This window comes from Cucurbitaria berberidis (assembly GCF_010015615.1).
Source record: "Cucurbitaria berberidis CBS 394.84 unplaced genomic scaffold K460scaffold_2, whole genome shotgun sequence".
In the NCBI taxonomy this organism is placed as follows: domain Eukaryota; kingdom Fungi; phylum Ascomycota; class Dothideomycetes; order Pleosporales; family Cucurbitariaceae; genus Cucurbitaria; species Cucurbitaria berberidis.
This window is the reverse complement of record NW_024468936.1, coordinates 3,291,249-3,316,331: the sequence shown is the minus strand read 5'-3', so window position 1 is coordinate 3,316,331 and position 25,083 is coordinate 3,291,249. Positions and strand designations below refer to the sequence as shown.

General features: G+C 25.8%; 3 protein-coding genes across 3 annotated transcripts; 1 reads left to right on the top strand and 2 right to left on the bottom strand.

Moving 5' to 3' along the window:
• Positions 1 to 19,233: 19,233 nt before the first annotated feature.
• K460DRAFT_333936 (GCY protein) lies at positions 19,234 to 20,451 on the bottom strand. The gene is made up of 2 exons (XM_040930896.1): positions 19,976 to 20,451; positions 19,234 to 19,921 (listed from the first exon to the last, which is right to left on the bottom strand). The coding sequence occupies exons 1-2, from the start codon at positions 20,308 to 20,310 to the stop codon at positions 19,282 to 19,284; spliced, it is 975 nt and encodes a 324-aa protein (XP_040790739.1). The 5' UTR covers positions 20,311 to 20,451; the 3' UTR covers positions 19,234 to 19,281.
• Positions 20,452 to 20,663: 212 nt separating this feature from the next.
• Positions 20,664 to 22,922, top strand: K460DRAFT_403470 (uncharacterized protein; the record flags this gene model as incomplete). The annotated part of the gene is made up of 1 exon (XM_040936634.1): positions 20,664 to 22,922. One exon carries the CDS (start codon positions 20,664 to 20,666, stop codon positions 22,920 to 22,922), a length of 2,259 nt encoding a protein of 752 aa, XP_040790738.1.
• A 134-nt stretch (positions 22,923 to 23,056) lies between these two features.
• On the bottom strand, positions 23,057 to 24,821 carry K460DRAFT_375074 (MFS general substrate transporter; the record flags this gene model as incomplete). The annotated part of the gene is made up of 5 exons (XM_040934733.1): positions 23,057 to 23,673; positions 23,722 to 24,164; positions 24,215 to 24,465; positions 24,514 to 24,585; positions 24,639 to 24,821. The coding sequence occupies 5 exons, from the start codon at positions 24,819 to 24,821 to the stop codon at positions 23,057 to 23,059; spliced, it is 1,566 nt and encodes a 521-aa protein (XP_040790737.1).
• Between the last annotated feature and the right edge of the window lie 262 nt (positions 24,822 to 25,083).

Genomic DNA, 25,083 nt, shown 5'->3' with positions numbered 1-25,083 from the left:
TACTAAATATATTTTAAGCTTATATTAATAAAGTCCTGCGCAAGTACTTTAATAACTTTTGCTTTATTTATTTAAATAATATACTAGTTTATAATAAAATATTAAAATAATATAAAAAATATATGCAGAGCGTTATTAAGCAGCTAAATAAAATAAGCTTTTACTTTAATATTAATAAAAGCAAGTTTGCTATTAAAAAAATTAAGTACTTAAGTTTTATACTTATATTAAAAAGTATTAAAATAGACCCTGCAAAAGTTAGAACTATTTTAAAATAATAATTATTTACTATATTAAAAAAACTTTAAGCTTTTTTAAAATTTATAAATTTTTACTAATAATTTATAATTATATTTTTGTATATTGCGCGCCTGCTAACAGATTTAACTTAAAAAAAAATAGTAATATTTATAGCAACTTTTTTATAGTATATAGCTTTGCCGCGCATAAAGCTTTTAAAAAACTAAAAAAAATATTTATAATAGCGCTAGTACTTTTATATTTTAATTTAAACTTAAAAACTTGGCTTAAAACTAATTTATTAAATACTATTATTATAGTAGTAATATTATAAATGCAGCCTAATAGTACTTTTAAACTAATTATATTTATTTTTATAAAAATAACTTTAGTAAAATGCAACTACGCTATTTATAATAAAAAACTTATAGCTATTATTAAAGTATTTAAAAAATAGCAACTAAAGCTTGCAGGTATAAATAACTTTATTAAAGTTATTTTAAACTATACTACTTTATAAATATTTATAGTTAATAAAAACCTAAACTAATAATAAGCTTAATAAATAGAATTTTTTTTAAAATTTAATTTTAAAATTATTTATAGATTTAGTAAGCTTAATACTAAGCTAAATATATTTATTTAATACTTTAGCAATATTTTTATAAATTTTAATAATTTATATATTTTATATTAAATACAGATAATTTTAGGCTTTAAGTGCTTTAATAACGCAGTATAAAAAAATATTATATAAGTAAATTATAAAAAAAAAGCAGCATATAGCGCGTTTTTAGCTAAAATACTATTTAATAATTATACTAAATTAGTGCTAATATTAGCGTTTATAGTATACTTAATAAGCAAAAAAATATTAAGCAATATTAATAAATTAAATAGTAATTTAATATTATCTGCATCCTTAAATAATAGCGCAGTAAAAAAATTAATAAAAAATTTATTATTTAGTAAACTAGCTAAGCTAGTATAAGTACTAGAATAAAATACTATTAAAGTTAATATTATAGCAGCTATTTAAAAAGTATATAAAATAAATAATATTATAAAAAAAATTATTAAAGTAAAAATAATAGGCGCTAAATATTTTTTGTACAGCTTTATAACTAAATACTATTTTAAAATAAAGCTTAAAAATTATAAAATATATAATAAATTAGTATATTTTTAATAGCAGCTTATAGTACTATTTAATAATAAAATCTGCAAAAAAATTATATAATAGTTTTATAATATATTTATTATAAAATATAGCAGCAAATAGCTCACTTACTTTTTTATTAATTAGTATTACTTTTAGCTATTAATAATAAATACTATTGCAATATATACTAGGAACTGTAAAATATACTATTAAACTAAACTATATAAAAATAAAAAATAAAAATTGCTATATTTACTATTTATACTAAAGTAGTTTTAAATAAATATTTTAATTAACTTTATTACACTGCTGCTTATATACACTAGGTTTAGTTAAAACTTTAAATATATTATAATTATAATAAATTATTTTAGTAAAAAATAAAAGTTTATACTGCTAGTATTGCTTAAAATTAAAAATATAATATAAGCTTTTATTAAATATATATAGCGCGAAGAAAACTTCCTAGCTACTATAATTTTAAACTAAAAAGCTTAATTTATTTTATACTTTTAAAAAAAATTCTGCAAAAAGCTTAAAATTTTTTTTAAGTTATTAATAGTATACTACTTAAAAACTAATAGCTAAATAAAAATTATTAATACTAGCTTAAAAGCTTACTTTAAAGTATATACAAATTATATATAAAATAATTAAGTTAACTAGCTGCTAATTGCAAAACTTGTAGTTAATAGTAAAAAAAAAATATTTATAAGCATTTTACTGTATAAAGCAATAAAAAAATATTTTTTATACTTAAGTATTAAACTAAATAGCTTTATTAATAATATATATATATAAACTAAGCAGCTATTACGCAATAATACGCATAGTATTATTAATTAAATAGCAGATATTATATGCTTTATGCAAAAAAATCTATAATAAAATTAAAATAAAATAAAGTACTATACTAATTGTAAGCGCAACGCAGCACTAGAATATTATATTAGTAATAAAGTATATATTAATTTTTATAATATTTTTAATATGCGGCCTAACTAAAAGCTTATTATAAAAAATATAAAATTATATAAAGTAGTTACTGTACTAAACAAGTATGCTGTAGTATTAAAACTACTTAACTATTATAAAAATATTTATTTTATATTTTATTTATAACTGCTGCACTTTAATACTAACTAGTTAATACTATTACTAAAAAAAAACATTGCTACAGAATAACTTAATAGTAAATATAATTATTATATTAATAAAATTATTAACTGTTGCATTAATAGGCGACGTAAAAATTTTTTTATAAAAAAAAAAAATATACAATAATATAAAATTAAATATATAAAATTATTAAACTAAAATATAATACTACTATAGCAAAACTATACTAACTTATAAAAGGCGGAAAAAGCAGTAAATAATTTTTATTAATAATATTTAAATAAGCTTTTACTATACAAACTATACTACAATTTTGCAATATATTTTAATATTATTTTAATTTATACTTTTAATAATAATAGCTTTGCAAATAGTTTTAATAATAGCAAACTAAATAATTATGCTGCTTAATTAGCTAATCTGCTATAAAAAAATTGTACTATAGCACAAATTTATAAAAATAATTGCAATAGTTAACTATATGCAGCTTTTATAATAAGGCAAGTAAGTAATAATAATACTAATAGTATATAATTAAAAAAATACTAGTAACTTTTTTATTAATATTATAAATATAAACAATAACTAAATAATTAAAATAATAAAAAAATAAGTTAGGATGCTATAGTCGCAAATGCTCCTATTTTTAAAAAAAAAAATAATATTATAATTTTACTTTTTTATTATATAACTACCCCGCAGTTATGTAATATTTAATTTAATATAATTAAACTTTTTACTAGCGCTTTTAGCACTTGCTTTATTAAACTATACTAATTTAAACTTAGGATCCTGCATTTAGTAGCTTAGTATTCTATTATATAGTAATTAACTTAATCTACCGAATCTATCCCTTACAAAAAGTTTTTTTTTTTTTATATTTACTTTTTTTTATATAATTTTTATTATATAGTAGCTTTATTAGCTGCTTAAAACTTAGTAATTTTTTTTTATACTAATATAAATTTATGCGCGATTATAGCTGCACTTTTTAAAAAAATTTTAAAAACTTTAACTATTAAAGTAAAAAAATTATTTAAATATTTTTAAATTTTTATTTTAATTAGCATTAATTAAAACCTAAATTTTAAAATATTATTTAGTATTTTTAATTTTTAAAAACTATTTTTAATAGTAAATAATAGTAAAGTATATAATTAAATATTAAACTTTAATATTATAATTTTAAAGTTAAAAAAACTAGACTAGTGCTTTTAAAGCTACCTAAAATATTACTTTTTATAATAGTAGTATTAAAAGCTAGTTTAAAACATAGTAAAAATTTAATTTTAGTAATATAGTTAATATTATTGCGCATTAGCTTTTTAGCTTAATACTTATATACTTTTTTTAAAAGTATAAAATAACTTATATTAAATAGCTATAGTAAGTGCAATAAATGCAAAAGTATATAAAAAGTAATAATATTTTTTTTTATAGTATTAGTAGAACTTAACTAAGTTATAGCTTTTATAGCTATTTATAATTAAAAAATAATATATACTAATAGTACGCTTTTTTATATATTTATTAAAGTATTTTATTTACTTAAAGCTATGTTTATTAATTGTCTAGCTATTTATAAAAATAGCAATAGCTTAATTTTAAAGCAGGCTATTTTTTTTATACTAGGCAGAAAAGTAGTGCTTATTTATAAAAATAATAAAAAATAAAATTACTTAACTAGCTGCGCTAATACTTTAAATTATTATTATTTATTTTTAATTATTCTACTATACTGTTATTGCCTGTCTTTAATAGTTAAAGCTTATAATAATAGCTTTAGTTAATATTATATTTATTATAAAGCCTATTTTATTAAAGTTATAAATATTTTTATTTATAATTCTGTACTTTATTTTTATATTCTATACTAGCTAGAACTAGTTTTGTATAGTATTAGGATTTTTGCAAAAAAAAATTTTATAATTATATTTTTAATTAAATTTTATTTTAAGTTTAGGCTAGCATTTAATAAACGCGTTAGCTTACTTTAAACTAACTAAATTTTAGTAATACTTAATAAGCAAAAAATTAGCTATATTTTTAATTTTAGCAAGCTTAAGCAGGTATCTTTTTATAGTAAAATTAAGTATATAATTAATAATTTTTTTTTTTATTATAATAAGTTTTATTAAATTAGGCGTATAGTTGCGTTAAAAAGTAGTTTTAGTAAATTATTTTTTAAGTATTAATTTAAATATATTATAGTATTTTGCAGCATAATAAATTAAAAAATTTATATTTTATTTAATAGCCTAAATTGCATTTTATATTTAATATTTTTTTAAGCTAATAATATATTATTATATTAATTTATTGCGATATACTATAGGCAATAGTAGGTTTTAGTAAGGGCTTAGTAAAGACTAACTATTTGTTCTAACTAACTATTTATTATAGAAGTACATTACAGAAATATTTATAATTATATTAATTTTTCTAAAATAAGTTAAAATAGTTGCTAACTATAGTTTTGAATTTTAATATTATTTTTTTATAGTACTAAATATTAATTTTCTGCTTTTAATAACTATTATTAATTAATAAGTCTAATATAAGTTATAATTATATAAAAAGTTACTTGCTTTTAAAGTATATATAAAGCTATTCTACTTTATAGCTTTTGTTTTCTGTCTACTATACTATATAATAATAAAATAATTTTTTTTTTTACTACTTACTAAAGTATTAATTTATTAAATTTTTTTTAGCTAATTTATAATAAACTTTTAAATAATGTACTTCTATAACAAATAGTTAGTTAGGACGAGTAGTTAGTCTCTGCTAAGCCTTTACTAAAACTTACTATTGTTTATAGTATATTGTAACTATAGTATATTGTATTATAGCTAATAGTATATAATATTAATTTATAATATTTTTTATATTATTTTTATATGTGCGCGTATTATGCTTTATTTTATTATAATATTTATATATAATAAGGTATCGTTACTAGGAGTTAGTATTGCAGTAATACTGCGCTATCTCCTTTAGGAATTAGTGCGCATATAAAAATTCTATATTTAATTTATACTATACTTGCAAAATAGTAGTATTAAATATTATTAATTTATTAAACTAAAAAATAATTTTTTATTAATTATTTTTTCTTTATTTTTTGTAACGTAAAGCAAATACTATTGCCTAAAACTACTTTTTAATAAAATAATATTTTATAGTATAATAGTTTAAAAATAGCCCTTCTAATATAATTAAGCTAATAAACTATACTATTAGAACTATTAGCTTTAGCTAATTTTTAACTAAATAGTAAAGCAGAATTTAGCAATTAAAGCGCACTTTTAATATTTAAAAAGCGCATTTTAGTTGCTAAAAAAAAGCGCAATAAATTTTAAGTATAATAATATTTTTTTATAATTAAAGCAGAAATAGCGCAACTAAAAAACGCTAAATATAACTTTATTTTAATTTTATTTATAAAAAAAAATTTTAAATTTAAAATTATTAAAATGCGCAAATAAAGTGTAAATAATACGCTTATACTTTTATATATAAAGCGCACGCTTTAATTAAAAATTTTTTTTAAATATTAAAAAAAAAAAATTTAAAAAATACTGCAAGTTTTTCTATTTATATAAAGTAGCATTCTAACTTTTACTATAAAAATTTTTCTAAAATAATACTAGAATTACTTAAGCAATGTAATATTTTAGTAAAAATTTAAAAAAAATTTTAATATATATATTATAAGCGCACTTTTAAAGCGCGCAGTATATTATTTATTTAAAAATATTTTAAATAATATATACTTAACTTGCTTGCTAACTTAGTTAACTATAGCTTTAAAATAGCTATAGCGCATACTTAAGCTATATAATAAAAAAACTAAACTATTTATTTATTTATAATTTATTTTAATATTTTTAAAAACTAGCTTACGCCTTATACTAAAAAGCAGAAAATTTAATATTTATTTTTAAAATTTAAGCTAGAACTGCAAAAAGCAATTACTAACTACTACTAAATATTTATAATTAAAAAAAATTTAATAGTATTAAGCTTTATACTAAAATATAATTTATATTAATTTTTGCCTGCGCATAAATAACGCCTATATAGTATATTTAAAGCTAAATTTAAAAATTTAGCTTTAAAGCCTAAGCTAAGCAAACTTACTACTAAACTGCAAAATAAAAATAATATTATATACTATAAGTATTATAAAATTAAATACTATACTAATAAATATAAAAGTAACTTAAACTACTTCCTTATATATATTAACTAAATAAGAAAAAGCTAGGCCTTATTTTTAATTTAAAAATAGTAAAGCGTATTTTTATAAATATTTTACTAAATATAAAGCGTATATGCAGCGCTGCTAATAATACTAATTTTAAAAAAAAAATTAAATTATTTTAAACTTATAAGCAGATATAAGCTTTATTAGCTAATAAATAGCTATAAAAATAAATTTAAAACTTTTTAAAAAAGCTAAGCTTTTAAAGTTAAAATAAATTAATTTATAGTATTAAAGTATATACGCAGTATACAAGTTCTAAATATACTTAATAAATAATATAAATATAAAATGCTATATTTAAGTTACTATATATAAAATAGATAAAAAAAGCGCCCCTTTTTTTTTTAGCAATTTTTTTTTATAATAAAAAAAAATTTATATTAATTATAGTTTTTAAACTTAGCATTAAAAATACACTTTAGTAAATATTTAGCTAGCTATAGTAGTTTAGCTACTAGAAAGCTTAAATTAAATTAATTTTAATATATACTTTTTAAAAGTTCTGTAAATTACTAAAATAAATTTAAATTATAATACTTATATTTATTAAGTGTATATAGTGTATAAAGTACATATACTAGACATATTATTTAAATACTAAGACATTTTTAATAAAAAAGCAGCAAAAACCTTTTTAAATTTTAAAATATTAAATTATACTATTTTTTTTATAGCTAATAAAAAAAATTTTTATAATTTTTTATATAATTTTTTTGCATATAAGCTTAAAGTACTCTGCAAATACTTAAATAATACGCTTAAAAAAAAAAAATTAAATATAGTATAAGCCCTGCAAAAGCCCTTATATTTTTTATTTTTAAAAAAAATAATAAGCTCTGCTTTTGCGTTAACTACTAAAAACTTAATACTATTACTATTAAAAATTATTATTTTTTTTTTTAATTAAAAAAACTTTAGACTGCTTATTAAATATATATTACTATACTACTTTTAATTTGCAAAATGCATACTACTGCCTAAAAATTATAATAAATAATAAGTAAAAAATAGTTTTTTAAACCTAATATAAATATTTTAAATACTTAATTATACTTTTTAAGCTTACTAATACTTTAGCAAGCTTTTAAGCTTATATTAATAAAATATTTAGTAAGCATTTAAACTATATTTATATAGTTTACTTAAATAATATTTTTATTTATATTTATAGTACTAATATTGCAGTTTACTAGCGCGCAATTAGCTTTATACTTATATTTTTATATAAAGCAAAATTTTTTATTAATTTAAAAAAGTATACTTTTGCTTTTAATAAAATATACTTTTTTAAATATATTATTATAATATAAAGCGTATGCGCGGACCCTGCATAAGTAAAAACAATTATATAATAATTATAGCTTATTAATATTAAAAAATTTTAGTTTTTTTTAAACTTTATAAATTTCTACTGCTAGTTTATTAAAAAATATACTAAAAAAACTGCTGCTTTAACTAACTTTTTTAAAAAGTTTTAAAAATTTTAATAAACTAATAAAGCTAACGCATTTTTTAAAATACTTAAATAATACTTTTTAAGCGCGCTTATTTTGCGCTATTTTAATTTTATATAGCCTATTTAAATTAAAATAAATATTTTTATTTTTACTATTATAGGTATACTATTATAGTACTTTAAAAATAAAAAATAGTATTTAATTACTTTTATATTTTAAAAACTTTAGAGCGCTAAGCTTAACTATAAAGTATATAATTTAAAATTTTTAGCTATTATATATAGCTTTAAATAATAAAAGTACTACTTTAAAGGAGCGCAGTATATAATATAAATATTTAATAATTATAATAACTTAAGCTTTATACGCGCTATGCAGAAGCTAAATTTATATTAAATATATTAAATAATTTACTTTAAAGCTTTTAATTTTAAAATAAAATATTATTTAAAAAAAATAAACCCTGCAAACGCACTATTTAGAAAAGCAGATTATAAATAAAAAAACTTATTGCTAATTTAACTATTACCTACTTTATAAAATAAATTACTAGTAAAAATAATACTAAATAAAATAAAAAAATTTACGCTTAAGCTTAGCTTAATTAGCACATATAAAACGCATATTGCTACTATTTATAAAATTAAAATAGTTTTTACTATTAGTACTATAAAGTGCATTTTATACGTGCTATACTTACTAGCTAAAGTATTAATTAGTAATAAATTTATAATAATAAAATTTTTTATACTAGTAAAAACTTTATACTAGCTATAGTAAAAAAATATTTTTATTTAGTAGCAAATTGCAAACTTTGCAAATATAAAAAGCACTTAAAATAGTAAAAAAATGTATATTTAGTGCTTTAATAAAAAAAATATCTTGCAATATAATAGCAGAATATATATTTTAAAAAAGCTAGCTATTAAATAAAAATTTTTTTTTTATTATTATAATATGCGCTTAATAAGCTACTTTAGCGCACAAAAAATACTTAAGCTAATTAGCTAGTTATATTACTAGCTTATACTTAGTAATAATATCTAAAATTATATAAAAATATATACTATATACTAAAAAAATAAAGTATAAAAATATAATTAATATAGTAAACTATTTCTGCTACTTATACTTACAGAAATTTTTAAAAAAATTTTACTAAACTTTATTACTAGCTTATTTTTAGTAAAAAATAGCTTAAGTTACGTATATAATATAATTTTTATAATTATTAACTACTTTTTAAAAATAGCGCTTTATATACTTGCTTTAAAAATATAAAATGCAAAATAGTTTATAACTATATATTTTAACTAAGTAATTTTTAAATTTAGGCTATAAAAAAATATTATATTAAATAAAAAATTTATATTTACTTTTATTTTTTAAGTAAAAATTTGCTACTAGCTGCAAATAAAATGCAAGCTAAGCACTACTTTCTATTTTTAAACTAATAAATAAATAAAATGCTAAAATTAAACTTTTAAATAGTACTTTTAAATTTTTGCTTTAGCTACTTAAAATAATGAAGTATAGTTTTTAAATATAGTGCAATTTGCATATAATAACTTTATATATAAATTAATAAAAATAATACTTTTTTATACTATATATAATAAATACTTACTAATTACTACTTTTCTTAAAGACAGCAGGCTATAAAAAAAAATATTAAATATAGTTAATAGAATTAAGCGTATGCGCTACGCAAAAGTAACACTTATAATATACTTATAAAAAATATAAAAATATTAGAATTAATACTATAATAAAAAATATAAATTTAAAATATTTTATTAAAAAAACTTTATATTATTTAGTACAAAGCATATTAACCTAGCAAACTAGCTAAGTAAAAAACTATCTAGCAAGTTTATTAGCTTTTTTTAAATATAAAAAGCAGTTAAATTGCAGGCATATTATTTACTACTTTTACTTTATTACTAAATTTATAATATATTCTATATTTTTTTACTAAAACGCTAGAAATTTAGGTAAAAAATAGAAAAAAATACTTAATTACTAAAAATTAATATTAAAAAAGAAGAAATTTAGGAAGTAGAAAAAATTTTAAAAAAGTATACTAAAAAAAAACAATTTTAGTACTTATTACGCTAGAAAAATTATAATAAATTTTAAAATACTTAAACCCTAGTATTAGATTTTAAAAATATAAATAATTTAATTAAAAAATTTAAATAGAATTAATAAGTACTATAATTAAAAAAAAATAAAAAAGTATAGCTTACGCAAGCAAAACACACATATATTATATATAAAAAAAAAATTATTTATAGTAAAAGCCTATAAGCTAAGGTATTTATAGCCTATAAAGCTAAAAAATAAATAAAAAAATACTATTTAAAAATTTTTTTAAACTAATTACTTTTTTTTAAAAAGGCCGGCTTTATTAAAAAACTTATTTATTTTTTTATTAGTAGTAGCTTTTTTTTAAAGAGCAGGCGCAGTAAGTATAATATATAAAAGCTTAGCTTTAGCTTTAAGCTTAAAATTAAACTTAAAATTACTATTATTAGTACTACTTTAAAGCGCAGTTAGCAAGTGTTATAAATATATATAATATATAAATATACTATTTTAATTAAATAATTAATAATTTACTTTAGAGCAGTTGCAATGTAATGCTACTTAGCTAAAATTAATTTTAAAAATTAAAAAAAAGTTATAAGTATTTAAATAGCTATATTTATTAAAATTTTAAAATAAGTAGTAATGCAGCAGTAGCTTACAAATTTTAAATTAAACTAGTACTAGTAATACGCAAGCTTAACGCTAGTCTAAATAATTATAATATTAATTTTAAAAATTATAATATTAGTAATTACTGTGCTATAGTAAGTGCGCAGTATATATAAACAATTTAAGTAGCTATTAAGCTTATAAAATATTTATATTAATTAGCTAAAGTATACTTGCAATAAACTATTTTAAAATATTTATAAAATTACAGCTACTATAATTGCTAGTAGCGCAATAGTTATAATAGTAATATTTAAAGCAATTATAATTTTTTTTTTATTTAGTAATATTTTAAACGCAGCATATACAAATTGCAATTATAATAATATAATTAGCGCGCTTTTTTTTTATACTAAATATAAAAAAGCAAGCATTGCGCATATACGCCTTTTTAATATACTTAAAATTTAAATAATAAACTATAATAGCAGGCGTAGTAGGTGCATTATATACATATAAAAAATATAAATTAAATAAATTATAAATATTTAAAGCAATAAAGTAATAGTAGCTTATAAAAATTTTCTATTATTAAACTTTACTATATTGCTATAAGCTACTTATTTGCTTTTACTTTTATATAAAAAAAGTATATAACGCGCTTTATTTATATAGTATAATAATTATATAATAAATGCAAAGTTATTGCGCACGCGTAAAGAATCTACTAAAAGTACTATAATATAATAATATATAAAAAAAATTCTATATATTAGTAAAATACTAGCTAGCTAAAAAAGCTTTATAATAAAATATTATTATTAAAAATTAGTATTGCAGTAATACTATACTATCCTTTTTAGGAATTAGTGCGCATATAAAAATTTTATATTTAACCTGCGCTATACTTGCAAAATAGCAGTATTAAATATTATTAATTTATTAAACTAAAAAATAATTTTTTATTAGTTATTTTTTTTTTATTTTTTGTAGCGTAAAGCAAATACTATTGCCTAAAACTACCTCCTAATATATAATACTTTTAAAAAAATTTACTTACTTTAGCGTATGCTTTTTTTTTTTTTTTTTTTTTATTACTATGCGCCCTAAATTTTTTTAAAATTATTAATTAAAAACTATTTTTTATTATAAAATTTTTTTTTTTTTATATTTACTTTTTTTTATGCAATTTATATTGCGTAGTAGCTTTATTAGCAGCTTAAAACTTAAAATTTTATTTTTGCATTAATACTATTAAATGCGCTATTATTTTTGCACTTTTAATAAATTTTATAAAAATATTTACTATTAAAGTAAAAAAGCTATTTAAGTACTTTTAAATTTTTTTTTTAAAAATATTAATTATAATTTAAATTTTAAATTATTACTAGGTATTTTTAACTCTTAAGTACTGTTTTTAATAGTAAGTAATAATAAAGTATATAACTAAATATTAAGCTTTAATATTATAGCTTTTAAATTAAATAGTACTAAGCTAGCACTTTAAAAGCTTTTTAAAATATTATTTTTTATAATAGCAGTATTAAAAGCAGCTTTAAAGCATAGTAAAAATTTAATTTTAGTAATATAATTAATGCAGTTGCATATTAAAATTTTAGTTTAGTACTTATATATTTTTTTTAAAAAAGCAAAATAGTTTATATTAAGTAGCTATAGTAGGTGCGACAAATATAAAAATATATAAAAAATAATAATTTTTTTTTTTTTACAATACTAGTAGAATTTAATTAAATTATAGCTTTTATAGCTATTTATAATTAAAAAATAATGCGCGCTAATAGTACGCCCTTTTATATATTTATTAAAATACTTTATTTATTTAAAGCTATATTTATTAGTTGTTTAGCTATTTGCAAAAACAGTAATAGCTTAATTTTAAAATAGGCTATTTTTTTTATACTAGGCAGAAAAGTAGTATTTGCTTATAAAAATAATAAAAAATAAAATTATTTAACTAGCTGCGCTAATATTTTAGATTACTATTATTTACTTTTAATTATTTTACTATACTATTATTGCTTATCTTTAATAGTTAAAGCTTGTAATAATAGCTTTAATTAATATTATACTTATTATAAAGCTTATTTTATTAAAATTATAAATATTTTTATTTATAATACTGTACTTTACTTTTATATTTTATATTAGCTAAAACTAGTTTTATATAGCGTTAGGATCTTTGCAGAAAGCTTTTTTATAATTATATTTTTCCTGCGAAGACGGGACCTAATGTGTTATTAATAGTTTATATTATTAGTATTTTTACTATATATTGCGTACTTTTATTTTTAAAATTGCTAAGCAATAAATTTTTAACTTTTAATAATATAACTTTAACTGCTAAAGCGCAGTTTTTTTTAATAGCTTTTAAGCATATATTTAAATATTTAGTATAATATTAGACTACTAAGCAGCTAATTAATACTAGGCCTTTAAGCAATAATAGCAATGCTAATAATAATAATAATAATAATAATAATAATAATAACTTTTTTTGCAATATTAGCTTAAATACTTAACTACTTTTTTACTTTTTTTTTTTGCCTGCGCAAGCTATTATTTATAGTATATTTAAATTATTATTATTTATTTTTTTGCTTTATTGCTTGCTTTACTGCTTATATTTATTTATTTTTATAAATAAAAGTAAAGTCGACGCTAGAGCAAATCATACAACGCAGTAAGAAAATTCAGTATAAAACTATAATTTAAGTGCTATATCTAGCACTTTAATATAGTATTAAAGTAGTAAAGTTTATATAATACTAAGCTAGCTAAATAGATCTTTAAAAAACTTTTAATAATTGCTATTAGTAAATTTAATATATTATTATTTAAAAATTGTAGCAATGTAACTATTAATTCTTAATAGTAATTAACTTGTTTAGGCAATGCTAGGCAGGTTAAATTAAACTAAAATAAAGCGTTTAGTTAAGTTTTTAAGCTAATATTAAAAGCTTAGTTTAATAGTAAGCTTATACCTTAACTAATATTTTTTTAAATAAATATAAGCAACTTAATTAGTAATAGTATATAAAATTATTAATTAAAGTTCTAGTTTAGCAAGTTAGCTTGTAAGGAATTATAGACTATAGTATTTTATATAATTATTAATAAATTATAATAGTTAAAGGTAGAAAGCTGCAGGTAGCAGTTTTAAATATATAATATATATATATAAAAACACTTTTTTTTTATACAATTGTTTGCCTATACTTTTATAGCAAGCTATATTAACTACTAATAATTATACAAGGCCTACTAATACTATTTATATAATACTTATTAATAATTTTCTTAATGCTGCTTTATGCTTTATTATATTTTTAGTATTTATAAAAAAAATTAAATTTTAGGCTAATTCTTTGCTATACAAAGCTGGCACTTTAAACTAGTATTAGTAAGCATTTAAGTGCTCTAGCAAGCTTAAACAAATTTTTTAAAAATTAAATATTAAGCTTTTTTGTATACTAAAGCACTTTATACTTAATTATATTTTTTTTAAAAGTTTTATTAGCCTAAAAAAGCTCTATTAAAAAAAATTAGATATATTAGCTATATTTATTATTAGCTGCTAAATATAAACCTTTTACTATAGTTTAACTGCTTTTTAGAAAGCCTTTATTACTAACTAGTAAGCTAAATTTAAAGCTTTTTATTTAGCTTTTTAGTACAAAAAGCTTATTTAAAAATTATACTAATAAGCATTTTTATACTGCTGCAGTTACTAGCAATTTAATAATTAAAAGCAATAACTTCTTGCAGCTGTAGAAATTATACAAATACTTAAGTAGCTTATATAATAAAAACCCTAAAGGAGGAAGCAAGCAATTAAGCTAAATATATAATAGAAAAAAAAAATAGTGCTAGAAAAAAAGAAAAGCAAAAAAGTAATTAAGTATTAAAGCTAATATTGCAGGAAAAGTTATTATTATTATTTACATTGCTATTGCTATTATTGCCTAAAAGCCTAGTATTAGTTAATTACTTAGCGGCAGGCTAATATTACGCCAAATATTTAGATATATACTTAGAAACTATTAAAAAAGACTGCGCTTTAGCAGTTAAAGTTATATTATTAAAAATTAGAAGTTTATTACTTAGCAATTCTAAAAATAAAAGTATATAATATAATATATTACACAGGCAAGTTAGTTGCCTAGTTAAGTTAATTACAATGCTAAAACTCTACTAAAATTAGTAGTTTTTTATTATTAAACGCAATGCTTTAACACAATAATATACAATTTTTTTAAAAAAAAAATTAAATATAGTTTATAGTTTAAGCTTTAAAATGCAATGCAAATTTTTTTTAATAAAAAGCTGCGCAAATCTATAGCGTTTCTTAAATAATATTTAATAATTAATTAAAAAAAAAGCTTTTATAATACAATACTAGGCCTAATAAAATAAAGTTTTTTTTAATAAAAAAAAAAGTAATTGCCTAGCATATATTTTACTTTAAAAATTAAAAATTTCTGCCCTAACTAGCTGCTATAAATAATATAGCTAATACTTTACTAGCTAAATATAAGCAACTATTTATTAGTAAAAATTAAACTAGTATATTTATTAAATAATATTTACAGTTTAGTACTAAGATTTTTTAAAAATATAACTACTAAAAAATTTTATATAAAAATCCTAAGCTTGTATAAAGCTAGTTTTAACTTATAAAAAATATAAAAGCTAAGTATAGTATTTAAAATAAAAATATATACAATTTTAATAAAACAGGCTTTATAATAGGCTAAATATTATATAAAACTATTATTTTAAGTACTAACTATTAAAAATAGCTAAAAATAGTGCAGCAAAATAATTAAAAGTAAGTAATAGTAATTTAAAATATTAATATAATAAAATAAATTATTTTACTTTTTATTATTTTTGCGGGCAAAAACTACTTTTTAGCCTAGTATAAAAAAAATAGCCTATTTTATAATTGAATTATTGCAGTTTTTAAAAATAGCTAAATAATAAATAAGCTTACTTTTAAGTAATTAAAGTACTTTAATAAGTATACTAAAAAGAAAATTATTAGTACTTATTATTTATTTATTATTAACAGTTATAAAAGCTACGCATTAGTCTAATTCTAGCAGTATTATAAAAAATAAAAAATTATTACTTTTTATATGCTTTTGCATTTATTATACTTACTATAGCTACTTAATATAAATTATTTTGCGCTTTTAAAAAAAGCATATAAATGCTAAGCTAAAAAGCTAATATACAATAGTATTAATTATATTATTAAAATTAAATTTTTATTGTGCTTTAAACTAGCTTTTAATACTATTATTATAAAAAGTAATATTTTAAGTAGCTTTAAAAGTACTAGTCTAGTTTTTTTTAACTTTAAAATTCTAATATTAAAGCTTAATATTTAGTTATATACTCTATTATTATTTACTATTAAAAATAGTTCCTAAAAGTTAAAAATACTAAGCAATACTTTAAAATTTAAGTTTTAATTAATACTAATTAAAATAAAAATTTAAAAGTACTTAAATAGTTCTTTTACTTTAATAGTTAAAGCTTTTAAAAAAATTTAAAAAAATGCAGTTATAATTGTGCACAAGCTTGTATTAATACAAAAAAAAATTACTAAATTTTAAATAGTTAATAAAGCTGTTATATAATAAAAATTGCATAAAAAAAAGTAAATATAAAAAAAAAAAACTTTTATAATAAAAAATAATTTTTAACTAATAATTCTAAAAGAATTTAAAATGTATAGTAATAAAAAAAAAGCAAAAAAGCAAGCATATACTAAAGCAGGTAAATTTTTTTAAAAGCGCTATAAATATTATAGTAAAACTAAATATAATATGCAAATATACAAGCAAAAAGTAAAAATAGTTTTTAAATAAATTAATTTATTATAATTTACTACTATAGTTTTTTACAGTGCTGTACTGTCGTGTATAGTACTAATTTTAGTAAAGTTTTAGCATTATAACTAACTTAATTAGGCAACTAACTCGCCTGTATAATATATTATAGTAAAATTACTAATAATATAAGCTATTAATAATATATTAGGTCCCGTTTTTGCGGGTTATATTTATTTATATACTAAGTTAATTATTTTAAAAAGCTGCATTTTTTAGTTATTATACTGCTAGTAACTATAGTTTTTAAAAAATAATTTTTAATATGCCGCAAGCTTTGCATTATTTTTAATATTTTTTATAAACTATAAAAGCTTATTTTTTTAGTTTTTAATAAAAGCAGCTTAATTACAGCTAAAGTTAAAATTTTATATTATTATATAATAGCTAATTATAGAAAGAGTTGCGTATTACTACTGCTTAATTATAACTAGCTTATTATAAAAAAATGCTAGAAAATTAAAATTAACTAGGCAGAGTAAAAAAAGCTTACTATAAAAAAAAATTAATTTTAAAGTATTTATATACTTTTTTATAGTACTAGCAGTTACTATTTACTAGCTTAAAATAGTTAAAAAGTAGTAATTTGTACTAGGCAATTATTAATAGCTTATAGCTAGTATTGCTAGCTATAATAGTAATTTACAGGCTTATATACACAAGTTTGTTTATTAGCATTATATTATTTATATTTAATATAAAAATAAAAGTAAAAAATAAAAGATTTAAAAAAAAGTTAGAATAAAAATAAATTTTAATTTATAAAATAAGCGCGCAAATATGTGCTTTACTGCCTATATATTTAGACTTTTACTATTTAAACTTTTAACTTTTTACTTATATATAACTATAAAACGCGCAATAATACAACTATATAATAAGTAATAATATATAATTATAAGCTTTAACTGCAAGCTTTATTCTATATATTTTATAGAAACTATATTTATCGCGCCTATTACTAATTATAAAAGAGTATTAGCTATTAAAAAGCTTATTACTAAACTAAAGCTTGCCTAAATTTTAGTCTAAAAATTTATTTATGCTTTAATAATAGTTTATAGTTAAAATTTAAAGCTGCCTAGTAATGCCTAAATAACTTAGTTACTATTAAAAGATTTATAGTTTTATTACTACAATTTTTAAATAATAATATATTAAGGCTGCTAATAGCAATTATTAAAAATTTTTTAATAATTTATTTTACTAACTTAGTATTATATAAATTTTACTGCCTTAATACTGTGTTAAAGTGCTAAGTATAGCACTTAAACTATAATTTTTATACTAATTTTTTTTACTGTGTAGTATAATCTGCTCTAGCGTTAACTTTACTTTTAATTATAGAAATAATTATATTTTTAATTAAATTTTATTTTAAGCTTAGGCTAGTATTTAATAAACGCGTTAGTTTACTTTAAATTAATTAAATTTTAATAATATTTAATAAGCAAAAAATTAGCTATATTTTTAATTTTAGTAAGCTTAGGCGGGTATCTTCTTATAATAAAATTAAATATATAATTAATAATTTTTTTTTTTTATTATAGTAAGTTTTATTAAATTAGGCGTACAGTTACATTAAAAGGTAGTTTTAATAAATTATTTTTTAAGTATTAATTTAGATATATTATAGTATTTTGCAATATAATAAATTAAAAAATTTGCATTTTATTTAATAGCCTAAATTATATTTTATATTTAATATTTTTTTTAAGCTAGTAACATATTATTATATTAATTTATTTTAATATACTATAAATAATAGTAGGTTTTAGTAGGAGCTTGGCAGAAACTAACTACTTGTCCTAACTAACTACTTATTATAGAAGTACGTTAATAGTATTTATAAAAGCAAAATTCTGTAATTTAAAAAAATAAAAAAAATAGTAATTTTTATACAAAGTGCTTTTTTTTACTAGAAACTAATACTTAATAAAAAGTTTTTATTTTTTTATAATTATTTATTAATAGCTTATATACTAAAAAATACTCTAATAGTTAAAAATATTAAAAATACTAAAATTTAGCAATTCTAATTTTTTATATAAAAAATATTTATTTTTACTTTTACTACTACTAATCTAGACTACCTAGCTTTTTTTAAATAATTTTAAAAAATAATAAACAAACGGTTAAATAAGCTGTACAAGCTATAAGCATTAAAATAATAGTAAAAGTTTAATATTTAGTTAAATGCGGGAGTAAAAATTAGTTAATTAAAGTATTATTCTTATTAAAATAGGCGGGTTAAGAAACTATAGTTGAGAGCTGTAGACTACCTTGGGCGGAAGAAATTGAACGCGTACGTTGAGGATACTTTGAGAACTTTGAGAATCAGTCGCAGGCTGTACATCTTACTAATATGATGCATTGACAAGTCTATGAACTGATCTATGATTAATAATCTGACTTTTATACAGTGAACTTTTCCTTGTTTTCCTCAGCGGCGTCCTCGGCGATCTTCCTGACCTTCTCCTCTCCAAGCTCTTCAAAGATGTCAAAGCCCCACCGCGACGACGTGTTGAAACGCTTATGCCTCTCCAAACCACTGAGCTCTTCGAACGCATCCTTTGGCAGCTCCTTGACCTGTAGATTGCTCTTTATCCTACTGGGCGTCACGCTCTTTGGCAGCACGACCGTTCCGCGCTGAATGCCCCAGCTCGCCAGCAACTGCCCACCATCCACGCCCAGCTTTTTCCCCAACACGCCTACAAGCTCATCATCGACTGTGCGCGGCTCGCCCGTCTGGTTGTTGCCGAGCGGCGAATACGCTTCGATGAGGATTCCTTTGCTCTTGCAGAAGTCGAAAAGGGCGGGCTGCTGTAGGTAGGGATGCGCCTCGACTTGGTTGGTTGCGGGAACCACGGTCGTCTTGGAGAGTAGGTCGGTGAGGCGGTTGATGGTGAAGTTGGAGACACCAATTGCCTTGACTTTGCCGGTGGAGAGCAACTTCTCCATGGCTTTGTATGTATCCACGGGGTCAATGTCGACAAGGTCGAACACACCGTTCTCGTGCAGGGGAAACCACTTGCCGGGTTCGCCGTTGAACGCGCTGAGGGAGCATTAGCAGGTAGGCTTAGTTTGGGCTGAAAAGGAATTGACCTACACAGGCCAATGCATCAGGAACAGATCGAGATATTCCACGCCCAGGCACTGCAGCGACCTGTCGAGCGCGCCCTCGACGTCTTTGGGGGCATGCTTTGTGTTCCACAGTTTGCCAGTGAGGAAGATTTCTGAGCGAGGCACGCCGCTATTGCGAATGCCATCACCTACTTCGACCTCGTTGCGATAGATGGCAGCGCAGTCGATATGGCGGTAGCCTTCTTTCAGAGCAGTCTCGACGGCACGCGCGACTTCACCGGGCTTTGCTTGCCAGGTACCGAAGCCAACTGCAGGAATCTTCGCACCCGTGTTGAGGGTAAAATGGGAGGGTAGAGGCATGTTTGCGTTGTCTACGTTGAATTGAGTTGATAGAGTGTGATAATTGTATTCAAGGCGGGTGAAGATACGGCTGAGGGGTAAAAGCAAGCAGAAGTGTCTTGAAATAGGGAAATGAGGGCATTATGATGACCATGACGATTGAATTATTCGCTATACTAGCTGCTGCTACTAGCTACTGAGCTTCGTGGAGGAAAAGGCGGAAAGGTTGAGGCCCGGGTCGGAAACATCGGCAGGGTAGGAGCGCCCCGCAAATGGCTACCCCGCTTCTGCCGGAAACCATGGCCATTCGTCTCATCTCTCCCGACTCTCCATCTCCATGTTTCCTACCATCTCCAGGAGTTCCCACATCCGTCATGTCGGAACACATTGCGCAGCAGCAGCATGAATCTCCGCTAGATTCGCCATCCACCATCTCACCGAGCCTCCATTCGCCACACAGCGGCAGTTCCGTCCCGCAGAAGCGAAATCTGCAAGGCGCGCCCGTTTGGCAGAAGACCAAAGTAACGCGGGCTTGCGACACCTGCAAGGCGAGGAAGTCCAAATGCTCGGGTGAGCAGCCATGCGAGAGCTGCAATCGCCGGGGGCTGCTCTGCCAGTACGAGGCTGTTTATTCGCGAGGAAAGGCGCCCACGCCTCGTCGCACGGCGGGCACTGCTCCGCACCGTGCATCGGTTGCTCCAGTCAACCCACCGCCCATTTCAGGCAGCGCAGCTAGCATTCCAGAACCCATCATATCCAGGATGGATCCACTTCCTTCACTGGCTCCGCGTGCTAGAGAGACTGAGGCTAACCACGATGTTTCCTCACGCGCGTCTCCAGGACTGGAAGTAGCTGGCCAGTACGCAGACCCAACTTCAGGCCTTTCCTTTTTACATCGTGCATGGCGGCGCATCTCCAACAATGCGACCAGTCAGGTCATGGGTGGCCAACTAGGTTCTATCGAGGAAAACCAGCTTCTTACATGCGCTGGCGACAAGCCATTCTTGGGGAAGGACCAGGTATATGTGCCTTCTCTGGACAGGGGTCGCGAACTGCTGGCGCTCTACTTTGACGTTTGCATTGCCACGTACAGACTTCTACACAGACCTACCGTGGAGTCATGGCTTGAAACCGTCTCAGAGAATGCTCGTCTCAACCGATCATTGTTCTTTGGGCTTGGCCGCGCAAAGGCTGCTACCGTCCTGTCCGTACTTGCCATCGCATCCTTTCACGAAGAGAAAGCCAAAGGCAGCAGTGCCTTCTCACCAGTCAATGAGGACTCATTGCAATTACAGAGTGATGAGCTGTTCTGCGAATCTTTCCGCCTGGCCGAAGGAGAGACCGGCAATCCGCGACTGGAGTCGGCACAGTCACGTCTCATCCAAGTGCTGTATCTATTAATGTCGTGCCGCTTCAATCAAGCATGGTATACCTTTGGCCACACACTACAAATCATCTCAGCTCTTGGTCTTCATCGAAGAGACCATCGCAAGCGGTCGCCCACATCGCACAAACGTGACTACATCGAGGAACAATGTAGAAGACGAACTTTTTGGGTTGCTTATACACTCGACAAGTACCTTGGCGTGATGATTGGAAGACCGCGACATTACCACGATGATGATATTGATCAAGACTTCCCAGACTCAGTCAATGACGAGGACATGACAAGCTCCGGTCCACTTGTAAGTGGCACCGACGACTGCCATATCGACTCGCTAGTGTTTCACGCGAAGCTTGCTCAGATTGCCGAGAGAATTTCACGTGAGGTATATTCAATCAAGCCAGTGCCCGACATCGCGCGGCTTGAGGCCGCTCACCGACTTGGGCTTGAGCTTCGTGCCTGGAGGGCGTCGCTGCCACTGTTCCTCGGGGCCATCAATCCTAGTAGCCTAATTCCCAGCTTCCGACGGCAAGCGACTGCTTTGAAGCTTTCATATTGTCATGCCGTTATGCTGGCTCATCGGCCATTTCTGCTAAAGAATGCAACGCCTAACAGCGACGAAATGCGCAGTCTGGCCAAGGAAGGCCTTGCCGAGTGTATCTCAGCTTCTCAAGCGGTGTTGGAAGTTGTTGATCGCATGGCAGGAGAAGGTCGTTTATTTCACGCCTTTTGGTGGACTCATTATGTCTGCTTTTGCGCGTTGGTCGTCGTGTACGTGTGGGCCATCCAGGAGAGCAGCAATAGCACGACCCTAGATGAACGCCGAAGCATTCTGGACCAGGCCGAACGTTGCCTGCAACACCTTGCGCAAGCCACAGCGTTGAACTCACCGTCACGCAAATACAGTATCATCTTACAGGAGCTAAGAACTGAAGCTAAGAGGAAGACTGCAAGACCTATACTGGATCATTCACAGCCGACGCATCTTCCGATCACGATGGTGCTAGATGGCGATCAAGTTGAAGCTCGTGCAGACGCTATCCAAGACCAGGCGATTCCAGATCAGGGTACTGCAACACATATGTGGCAACCACTTTTTGGCAGTCCGATTGACACCGCAATACCTGGATTGCAGAATTTCTTGGATGACTGGCAGACGACTGACTGGCTTCACCTTGATTCTTCGGCATTTGGACCGTTGCCAGAATTTGATAACGCATCTTTGACGTGGATAAACAGTATAACTTGATGGCTTACAGTACTACTATTGACATGAAATCATTATTCAACTACTCCTCAGTCTCAATGTTCCTCCTCTTGCTTTACACGCTCATTTCGAAGATCGGCTTTTCCTTTGATAGCCAATAACTACGCATCTCACCCTTAGAGCGTGTAGCGGAACAGCGGCGACTTATCACCCATGTTCAACAACTCCTCGTCAGTGTACTTCGCCCTCACCTCATCCTCGCTCATTTTGGCCTTCTTTGTGTTGCCCCACTTGTATGACAGCTCCAACAGGAAAGCGACGATGAAACCGCTCGCACCGAAAGCCAATGACAGCCCGAAACCTGTATAGTATTTGGGCTTCTCGGCCTCCAAATACATGTAGGAGCCGATGACTCCTCCAATGTTGCCGACGCAAATGTTGAAAGCAACACCAATGGCGCGGCGAGAGGTAGGGGCGAGGTTGTTGGATGCCCAGGAGCTTCCGGCCGGCTGGATGGGATAGATACCCATGCACGTCAAAATGATGGCGAAGAAAGCTGGGCCGAGATTGCCGCCGAGGTTGCCTTTGAGCGAGATGACAATCGAGTATCCGATGAAGATGAATGATAGCGGGATTGCGATGAATGGAAGGCGCCAGTAGAACCGATCAGAGAGCCTGGCGAAGACAATTGCGCTGATGGCTCCTGCAACATATGGAGGAACCGTCATCAGTTGTGCGTTGGTGTTGGTGAAGCCCATTCCCTTGGTGATTGTTGGAAGCGTGAATTTGGTTCCTGCTCTCGAGTTAGCTAGGGTAGTTGGAGTCGCTCTGCGATACGTACCATATGAGCATGCTGAGATGCAAAGCAGAATATACGCCTGCATGTACAGTCGCCAATTGCATAGCACCATCTTCAGGTCGTGCCACTTGAAGGACTCGCCCTTCTCTTCCTGGAATTTGCCACCATCCTTGATGAACCTCTGCAACTCGAGGAAGCGGATCTCATCAGGTTTGAGCCATCTCCCGCTCAAGGCTGGGGAATCGATCAGCAGAAAGAAGCATGAGATGCCCAGCATGACGGTGAAGATGCCTTCGAGGAGGAAGATCCAGCGCCAACCCTCGTAGCCTCCGACGCCGTCCATCTTGGCGATACCCGCTGCGAGGATTCCGGAGAAGGCACCGGAAAGAGCTGATGCGCAGTAAAAGTATGAGATCCTCGTCGCAAGGTCGCGTGGCATGTACCAGTATGTGCATAAGTATACGGCACCAGGGAAGAAGCCGGCCCTGGGGGATTGATCAGCAATGGTTTAATTGCACAGCTTGCATGAACTTACTCAAACACTCCAAGAAGGATGCGTGTGATCAACAGCCCAGTAAAGCCCTTGACCACGCCCATCATGGTCATGATGATACCCCAGCAGAAGATAAGTATACCGAGATAATACGATGGCCGCTTGAACTTCTTCAGCAGTATGTTGGACGGAATCTCCAACAAGATGTAGGGCACAAAAAACACAGACAAGACAATGTTCCATTGCACACCAGTAAGGCCAAGATCTTCGACCATGCCTTCGATTTTGGCGTTCTGAGTAGCGTTAGCTAGGCGCGTCGGAGGGATGTGGACTGAACTTACTCCGATGTTTGCTCGGTCGATGTGCGAGATGAGGTAGAGAATTGCCAGCATCGGCACGAGGCGCTTGTCGACCTAGCCCGGCGTTAGCAAGGTGGGAACGCTGCATTGGATGGTTGCATTCTTACCTTGTGAATAACCTTTTTCCTCTTCTCAGGTGAGAAGTTCATGTAAAAGTCGGCATCTTCAGGAGAAATACCCAACACTTGGATGTTATCAATCTGAACGATCTGGTGCGGCTTCTCAGCGTGGGTCGAGCCCGGCTTCTCGTCGACGTAAGTGATCTCGTTCTTGTCCATTGACGAAGTCATGGTGAGAATCCACGAGGAATTGGATGATGAAGCAGATGAGAGTGCGGCACAAGCAAGTTGTGCAGGCAGTGTTTGCGATGTCCTTGTCACCGTCACTGCGATGACTGCTTTATACGTAGGATGAGCGCGTGGTACTACGGGGTCGATGAACGTGGCTTGCGGAGAACCACATGCCAATGCCAGCCACGAGATCAGCCCCGCCTTGGGGGATTGTGGAGAACGTGTCCAGCGTCTGAGATAGGTGCCTTGGTTGACCCCACGG